A 10166-nucleotide genomic window follows, 5' to 3' on the forward strand; every position below is an offset into this window, starting at 1 on the left:
TCTCTACCTTGCTACAGTCTTCTGTGGCTATTTAAGTCAACCCCCACGGAAACTAGCCGTTACTCTGCTTTTTCTGGCCGTTCTGCACACTCTGCGTAGCCTGACAATGTGACCGTTGGTGGGTTGGAGTCGACTCGCGCGATCAGGAGTCGACTCGGCTGTAGCAGGAGTCGACTCGAGCTTTTCCGGAGTCGACTCGGCAACTGTTCCCAGTTTGAATTAAAGTTGCTATCTTGACTGGGAGTCGACTCGTCTTGACCCGGAGTCGACTCGCCAACTTCTGGCGCTGACCTGGCAATTTTGGAGTCGGCTCATCCTCTGTAGTCCGTGGATCCAAATTTGAATTTTGTCCACTCGAGTCGACTCGACTGTCCTGGGAGTCGACTCGAATCTCAGAGCCCGAACTCCCGATTCTCTGTCTTTTGGCTCATCCAGTCTTGGAGTCGACTCGAACTTCCTTGGAGTCGACTCGGCTCTCAGTTTCCGAAAGTTGGTCTTCTGCCTTTTGACGTGAAGCTTGTCTTGGAGTCGACTCGAGCTGTCTGGGAGTCGACTCGAATCTCAGAGGCAGTAACATGGTCTTCTGTCTGTTGATGGTCGCACAGTCTCGGAGTCGACTCGCGTACTGCGGGAGTCGACTCGAATCTCAGAGTCCATAAAACGCTCTCTGACTTTTTCTGTGTGTACCGCTGGGAGTCGACTCGCATTCCACTGGAGTCGACTCGAATCTCAGACCTGAAAAACTGCTCTTCTGTCCTTCTGTCTGTTTTCAGTCGGAGTCGACTCGTACTGATCAGGAGTCGACTCGAGCTCGTGCCAGTGACCTTGATACGCTTGGAGTCGACTCGTGAAACTCGGGAGTCGACTCGTATCTCAGACATTGGTTCATGCAGACTTCTTAACTTATCCAAAATGCTATGAACCAAGTCTAGAGACACTTGGACAGGATTTTCACTGAAACACTCAATTGAATTCATTAGTAATCACAAGATATACTCAAATGCTTTGAGCTCATCAAAATCAAACGGGGTTTTAATCGATCACTCCACATATTGTTATTTATCTACTTTTGAGAAGCTCTGTTTTTCTGTTACTCCTTTTTACTTCCATCTTGTCTTTGCTTGGTTCAATCGGGGGATTGAATCAAGGGTATTGAGGTTGGTTGGTGAGCCGAGTGTAAAACCAACGTGTAAGGGTTCGATTGTGATCCCGGGAAAACAATCGGGTTGGTTCTAGTCGGTGAGCCTGGGAAAACCGACCGAGTTCGTTGTGAGCTCGTAAAACAACAAGTTTGGTTGTGAGCTTGGAAAACAACCGGCTGTAATCCAAGGGGTTATAGTGAATTCCCAAGTGAGACTTGGGGAGTGGACGTAGGAGCAAGGGTTAGCTCCGAACCACTATAAAATATTGTGTTTGTGATTGTTTGTCTCTCTCTATCTCTCGCATTTCATTCACCGCACATAGAAACTAATTAATCATCTCGCAAAAGCATTAATTAGTTATCCACAAAAGTTTTAATAGCCAAATTATTTTAAAACCCAATTCACCCCCCCTCTTGGGTTGTCTATCTGGGCAACAATTTCAATATTGCGTGATCTTTTGTATTTTTGTTGAAATGAGATATGAACTGCATAATTTCTTTTAACTCTCACTTGACTATATTAAGGACCTCGCCAATTGGGGCTAGTATATTGGAACTTGATTTGTCCTGGAAGATTTATGTCATAAGAAGATGCATGACATACCACAAGCAGATTCGTAGTCCTAAAGAACTTTGCCACAAGATGATACATAGCATACCGCAAGAAAATACGTAGTATTGACTCTGCCATAGAAAAAAATAATCATAGCTCATGGTTGATGAGATGAACTTGATAATTTAAAAGAATTTAGATTTATGAACAAAATTTGACTTTGAGAATTGAATTTAGCATGCGCGATATTTTGATAATACTGCATATTGATATTTGGTTTTGAATTAATAAATTCTATTTGCTTATTTTTTGTAAATAATTATTTAATTTATTGTCTCATTAATTTGGTTAAAGTGTTAATTATTTACTAGGCTGTCTAGCTCATTACTCTATATTTTATTATTTTTATTGATCTAAGAACTAAGATGGCATGAGGTTATGATCGAAAGAGTGACTAGAAGTTGAATTTGACAACTTTAATTTAGACCAAGATTTGGCTAGAGTTTGACGTCAGATCTTTTGAATATTAATGGTTCTGTGAAACATTAAAATTTGATTCTAGTTATTTAAATTAAAGTTTGAATATTGGTTATTTAAATTTATTCCATCGTTTGCTTTATGATATCGTGATGAGATGTCTTGCATGTTTATAGGGAGAGTTTCTATGAATATGCGGCGGTTGGTGTAACCTTAGCTCGCGATCTTGCGTCGGGTGCGTGACAATTATTATGGTATTAGAGCATAAGTAGATAAATTCTAAGATAAGGAATCTAACATAGGATGAGTGCATGCTTGTAGAGAGAGTTTCTATTATATTATTCCAATATAAGCTGCTTTAAAAATTTTCCTGTCAAGCCTTTGTGATTATGTATGAAAATGGTACCAAAGAATGATGATAAAATTTATTTATAAGGTTTGATACATGATAGAAGGTTTGACAATCTATAGATCCTATTATAGTTAGTTGAATTTGGATCTAAATTAAGTGCAAGAAGATCGGCCATAGAATCATATCGTGCGATGTGATTTAGCAAGATTTGTTTGATATAAGAATATACTGTGATAATGCTTAGCTTTAAAATTTATTATTTAGTGAAAAGGTAAGACTCATTCATAAAAAGTTATTTAAGATTTGGCCTATGAAAGATTTTAATGATATTTGATTAGAATATTCTTTGTGGCTTGAACCTGTATGTAAATCATTTATGAAACTAGCTTATGGAATGAAAATATGCTTGTGGATGTTGCAAATAGATTTTATTTATGTCCATTGGAGACGATGAGGTGTGTGTAAAATTTAAATTCAAAGATTGGGTTTATAAGTTGGTCTTGGAATCTCGTGCCAATATTGTTGCGGTTGCTAGTAATTCAAAGATTGGAGTTTAAAACTATCCACACAAGTGTATGGTGTATTTTCTTGGTTGCAAGTAGGATCCGTCGGCTAACGTGCATCCTCCCGTTCTTTTCAGTTCCAACCTTGATGTCCTTCCATGACTACATTGCCTGTACATGCATTATTAACCTTATCCACTCTCTATTCCTCCTGTCCATGAAAAAATTAATAATAAGCGGCCGCAGCATCATCGCGGAGGGCTCCACACGTGTCAGCGATCCGGCTAACGGCAAATACGAGTTCACTCTCTCATTTCTTCTATCCCCTCCTCCGCGGATTCCAATACCCGGACGTGAATGCATCGAAACGAGGGTCAGAATATCAAGTATCCTCACTATATGACCTGGGGAAGAGGGACCATGAGCCGTGCGAGAAATGGAGTCTGGCAGCGAGACGGATGAGGCGGAGACGGCGCCGCCGAGGGTTCTGGCGGTGCTGACGCAGGTGCTGGAGCGGCTGGTGGCGCGGAACGACAGGATCGGCCCGGCGGCGGAGCGATGGCCGGAGAAGGCGGAGGAAGGGTGGCAGAGGCGGCGGCGGGACCTGGCGGCGTTCCTGGGGCCGCGGCCCCCGAGCATCAGCGTGGGGAAGTACCTGGAGCGGATCCACCGGTACACCGGGTGCAGCCCCTCGTGCTTCGTGGTGGGGTTCGTGTACATCGATCGGGCGGTCCACCGCAACCCGGGATCCCTCGTCGTATCGCTCAACGTCCACCGTCTGATCCTCACCAGCGTCCTGATCGCCTCCAAGGTCCTCGACGACATGTAAGCTAATTTTCTTTCTTGCTTTCTTTTAAATTTTGGACGTTCTGGATTAATTAACTTTTGTCCCCCCGATACTGATCAAACGATGAAGAGAGTGTAAGCGTAGCGGAAGTCCAAGCACGTGACTTTCTCTTACAAATATTGATGACCACCCAATGACCGAATGGCTCCCACATGATCACATATGGAGAATTTTGGCATTTATAAGAACAATAATTATCTTCCAAAAGATAAAGATGATAATAATAATCATAATAATAATAATCATAATAATAATAAAATAATAATAATTAGGAAAGATCAGAAACATTGCATGTGTTGTGGCAAGTTTGTAATTTTTTTATAAAACTTCTTCCTATATAATATTATTTAGTTGCTTGTTTATTTATTTTATTTTATTTTATTTTATTTTATTTTATTTTATTAGGAGGGATAATAATTTCATATTGGATAGCTTAAGAATTTTTATGGTACTTATATATTTTTGGGGTCATCTATCTAAATATTTTTAGATTTTTGAATAGGATCTTAACATCTCTTTGATTTTTTGGTTGCAAACACTGTTTTGCCGAGTAGCATGTGTTCACTAAATGTAAGCATAGGAAAGAAATGGTAGACATTTGGTCAGGTGGCATCCAACTTGTTTTTATATTCAGAGGATATATATGAAATTTGTATGATTTTTGGACCACCATCAAATGTGGGAAGGCTGCATGGTAGATGTAAAATTTAATGCCTATCTATCAAAATCTCTAATTTTAATAAAGTTGTCCTTCATTAAATGTTGCAAGCTCTTTTGCTAGAGAGATTAATCTCATCATCTAATGGTTAAGCTGGGTGTTCACTGGTTGAATAAAACATCAACCTCGGTTTCTAATCCATGCTGTCGGCCAAATGCATAAGGTTATAGTTGTTTATCTACTTCTTTTTATTTAGCCTTGGAAAAATGATGCTGTTCAATTCATAATTAATTCATCCTCGGTCCATATATAGCCATGCTTGCTACAGTCAAACTGGACATAAAAGAAATTTTTGTTGGAAATAAATCTATACTAATGTTTATCATTATATAGGTAAATTTCTTATTTGATAGATCCTAAAGAAATCCACAATTTCCACAAGTGTAAGAAGATACAAGAAAAAATTGTATAATTTTTCAAATAGGAAAACCTATATAAATATAAAAATTATTTATATATAAAGATAAGGCCGGCTGAACTTTTAGACAATTGAAACAGTCGCGTAAGGTTCCAACATAAATACTCTTAGCTATAAATGCATTGAGACCCCTAAAAGACTTTTAACTATAAATGTATTGAGGTCCCCAAGCCTAAAGATTCTTAACTATAAATATAGCATTGAGGCACCCAAGCCTAAAAATTCTTAGATATAAATGCATTGAGATCCTCAAAAAACTCTAACTATAAATGCATTGAGGCCTCCAAATAATTTTCAAATACATGCATCATCATTATTAGTGAGTTCGCTTGAGGCTCCCAAATCCATTGAGCCACACCAGTATAAAGAAATATATCGTACAAAAATTAATAGAATGTTAAAATCTCTCCTCATTCCCAGAGAGGGTGAAACCCTTTGTTTTTTTAGTCTTCTCATGGTGCCTAGCATGGAAGTGGACTTCCAACATTACTTTCTTTAGGCATGGGTCCATGCTCCTATTGGAGACGGAAGCGTGGGAGGAAGACAACTCAAGGGGAAAACGTAAAAAGTTTTTAATTCTTTAGAGTGGTGGGATTGAGACACATGCGAGAGAGAGAGAGAGAGAGAGAGAGAGAGAGAGAGAGAGAGAGTGAACATTTATGTTCCTTTTTTTTTTCAATCTCATTGAGAAACACTGTTGGTTATTTGGAGATAATGAATTCTACAGTTTCTAAAATGTGCTTTACCCTTGTTCCTCAATTTGGTATCCCGAGAGACCCATGCTCAAGTAGGAAATGTGTTTGCCGACTTCTATGGAGAACACTATTCTTAAAATCCATGTTAGATCCATAGAAGGGCTCCTCTCATTAGGCAAAAGGATGTTTCATTAGCAAGCTCTAACAGATTATTTGTTGGGCTTCTTTTGAAGGACTCTCAAAGTGTGTTTTTTGTATTGCTTGTTCTCTATGCAATTTCTTTTGGCTGAATTTAATTTGCTTAAGTCAATTAGTCTTATTTTTATCTTAGCTAATCAGTGATTTTGCTAACTTCTCATTCCCTTCTCTATCTTTACCGAAAGTTTAACAACTAGGGATGGCACTATGGCTCAACCTGCATTCAACCCAATACTGATGGGTTTAGGTTTGATATAACTAGATTTGGGTTGTAAATAGGCCGACTCAACTTAGTCCATTTATTAAAAGGACAGTTCCGGTTTACAATCTTGACATGCCTAACCCGTTGAAACCCATTTAATAATCAGGTTAGGTCTACATAGTTATAATTCGGCATGTTTAGAACTTGTTTAACCTATTTAAATTATTTAAAATTTATTTAACCTATTTAAAATTTATTTAACTTGTTTAGCATGATCCGACCTGTTTATTAAATAGGTGGCACTGTTCATGTTTGGATTACCTGTATAATAAAGATGTTGGCTTCAATTTAGGATTTTTGACCTAATTAGTAAATAGGTCGGTTTTAGGTTGTAGGTTTCTAAACTGACCCATATCTTAACCCATCTGATATCCGACCAATCTAATTTATTATCATTACTAATTTTCATAACTTTTTTATAATCTCGAACTTAACTTTGATTCTAAAGAATTTCGTCATTCACAACCACAATGAGCATTGCCTATAGGGATTGGCATGATCCATGGAGGTGGTATCATTCATAAGATGTTAGTATAGCTATCTAATCTTATTGCATGACCTGACAATTCAACTACAAAGAGAAATTTTTTGGTAATTAGTTTGGGTTTTATAGTATTTTTTACATCTTATGATTTAAAAATTATTTTTACCAATAAATTAAGGTTAGGATGGAGCTAACCATTTTTTCCCCCATTTTCTCTTTCATCTATCATAATCAAGTCTAGTTATAAACAATGGAAAACCATGAATTCATAGTTTTGAGGCTCAAGAAATTCTTTAAAGATTGAGAAAAAAGAAATATATATGAGAATAAGAATCTCAACTATTTCTTAAGAGTGTTTTCATTGAAATTTTGACCTTATGATATGCCAAAGTGAAAGTAGGCCTTGACTTCCATTCCCTATATATGCTTGAGTCTCTACAATAAACAAGATATTTTATGGAATTTTTAAAAATGCATTTCCATGAAAATAATGAATTCTCAAGGACCCTAGTTGTAGGAAAATCATACAATCACACATAGGGTTTAAAGTTTAAAGGATGGAAAGAAACAATCATAAAAGAAAAATAGGATAACTTATCCTTTTGTCAAGTATATTTGGAGTTTCTCCAACTAATTTTTTGAGGAATTTCTCAGTCATAGTCTCAAAATAAGTTTCTCCTTTGTGCAATTATAGTATATCTTGACTAAGTGGAGGCACACCAAGGTGAAAAGTTTACATAAGTTTATTTTGGGATAAGATGGTAGTGATTGAGGATGTTAACTAGAATGTTAGACTTTTGGCTTAGGAGGGCTCGTCTAGAGACGGAGAAGGTTATTATTCAATGGATCTTTTGCAATTAAGATAATACTGGCTTAATTTTTGTTTTCTATTCTTATATTTTTCTTCTCATTTATCTTTTCCTTTTTCTTATTCATTCCTTGTCATTTTACCTTCTACACTTATTTTTATCTTAATGAATTGTTGAGCTTTACTTAATCTTTCTCTCAAAAGAAGGTTAGGATTGACATTTATGCTTTCAAGTATATTATATATGTGATAAAGTATATATCTTAACTGCATTCATCAAACACAAACAAATTTGCTTAATATTTAATTTCCAACTTTTACTCCTATATATATATGAGTATAAATTGTCACAATCATTTTCCCTTCTAATATTGGATCATCATGATATCTCTTTGGTCAATTTTGTCTATAATTTTAGCAAATGTTCAATATTATCAAATATTTTGATGATACTTTACTCTCTTATTTTGATATGCAGGCATCATAATAATGCCTTTTTTGCAAGGGTTGGAGGCGTGAGTAATATAGAGCTAAATCGATTAGAGCTAGAATTGCTCTTCTTGTTGGACTTTAGAGTTATGGTGAGTTCACGTGTTTTTGAGAGCTATTGTTTGCACTTGGAGAAGAAAATGATGTGGAGCATGACTAATCAAAAGATCACAAGAGCTATATTTGACGATCCACAAGATAATGAAGCAAAGGGATCAGTAAATGGCTCCAGACAAAGTTCTTTGTCACCACCACATCATTCCATAGATTAATAATATTCTGTGAAATTTTTAGTAGCTTTTATCCTCAAATGTTGAAATAGACAAGCTCATATAAATCATATAGATAAAAGGAAGAAAAGAAAAAACAAAATGTACTTAATGGGATGGACTTTTTTTTCGCCATTGAAAACTTATATAAATGGAATAGAAATAAGAGAAAAGTAATTGAAAAGAGGAAACTATATGGTTCAGAAACATTGTTTAGTTGAACTTCTTTTTTTTTGATTTAGTGAATATCTAGAAGTCATTATAAACATGAAAAATATTGTAGCAAATGACAATGATTTTATTGTGCATCCAATGAACTATTCATAATTTGTGGAAAAAATGATGAAAAGAAGGAATTACACTCCAATAATTATCTCCTAGTCATTTTATCAAATTGATGGTTAAAGTTAGAGCAATGCTGCAATGACTTAAATGTTCTTAAATATAAATAGATGAATAAGTTTTGTTGGCTTGACATATCATTGTTTGATTGTGTCATACTTAGTGCAAAGAAATAATAAGAGGACTTGTATAGGATAAATGATTTAATTATTAACAAGTTGATGTGGTATTCTTATCAACATTTTTTAAATTATATTTTGTCATTCGTCATTCATACAAAAACTGTATAATAGTTACAAAAGATTATGTCAATACTTTGGATATAAATAGTTATAAGCAGAATTTCAAATAACTTAATATTAAAAGAGAAGGTTGAAGTTGCTAGCATGTGATAATTTATTACTGGATATCATTTCCCTAGTTGCTTTATATCAATATATTCAGTTTAAATGGAATATATACACATATTACATATATGTTTTACATTCTAATAGATTGTTGATTCAAGTACAATTCTAGTTTCAAAAAGTAATAAAGTTTTTAAGATTATATCAACCTTTTAATCCCTCAAAATAATATGATAGATGGTTCCATGGAGGATAATCTTATGAAAAGCATGGAATACCAAATGATATAATGTATTCATTTTGCCAACTTATAAAGTTTGAATATGAAAGTAGTCTACAAGTTATACAAAAAGGAGGCTTGGTTCTAGTAACAATGAATATAGGCTAATCAACTAATCTCAAGAAAAATCACATATTAAAAAAAACTTCTAAATTCCAAACGGTTATGATGATCAAGTAAAAAAATATATATATCGTATTAGGGCAAGTATTAGTTGTCAAGTTTACATAACCATTATACTTAATAAGATCATCCATATATATCAAGTCCATAACTTCAAAACTAAATAGTCTCTCCCTCAACATATTGTCATGTAGTCATATGGTACCATTGCAATATAACAATTACAAGCTTGGGCTTTTGAGATTGAAGTTGTGGGTGATTTTGGCATAGGAATGAAGGTTTTTATGAGCATACAAGTAGATGTTTTGACAAGAGAGAGAGAGAAAGAATTTCATCTAGAATAAACATGAAGAAATGAGAAGTATACTTAAATGTTTCCAAACCCAAATATTGAAGCATGATATTTTATTTTGTAATGTAATTAGGTGTTGGAGAGAAAATAGTTAATATCTTTTGGGCGTATGTAATGATGATGATTAATTATAGTCAATTTGGAAAGGTCATCTAATTTGATACAACATTTAGGGCTAACAAGGAATTTGATCCTTTTTCACCATTTATTGGTTTTAATTGTCATTAGAAAACAATATATTTTGGGAATCTCTTAAACATAATGAATTGTCAATTTATTAGTGGTTATCTGAAAATTGTTTTTAAAATAATATTAGGGAAGAAATTAAATTCTATTTTCATAAATTCAAGATGTTACAAAGGCAAAAAAAAAAAATTCTTTGATGACTTGGACATGCCCATGACATATGAAATGAAATGCATTGACATATTTAAGTGTACTAGTGAATATCTATGTGCAAATGCACATGTTTGATAGGGTGATTTTTTAACAAAATCAACCTCTACTC

General features: G+C 34.9%; 1 protein-coding gene across 1 annotated transcript; it reads left to right on the forward strand.

Moving 5' to 3' along the window:
* The first annotated feature begins 3368 nt into the window (after positions 1 to 3368).
* On the forward strand, positions 3369 to 8405 carry LOC103697744 (cyclin-U1-1). Its single transcript, XM_039119776.1, has 2 exons — positions 3369 to 3851; positions 7935 to 8405. The coding sequence occupies exons 1-2, from the start codon at positions 3463 to 3465 to the stop codon at positions 8215 to 8217; spliced, it is 672 nt and encodes a 223-aa protein (XP_038975704.1). The 5' UTR covers positions 3369 to 3462; the 3' UTR covers positions 8218 to 8405.
* The last annotated feature ends 1761 nt before the right edge of the window (positions 8406 to 10166 follow it).

This window comes from Phoenix dactylifera, unplaced genomic scaffold (genome assembly GCF_009389715.1).
Source record: "Phoenix dactylifera cultivar Barhee BC4 unplaced genomic scaffold, palm_55x_up_171113_PBpolish2nd_filt_p 000612F, whole genome shotgun sequence".
NCBI lineage: Eukaryota > Viridiplantae > Streptophyta > Magnoliopsida > Arecales > Arecaceae > Phoenix > Phoenix dactylifera.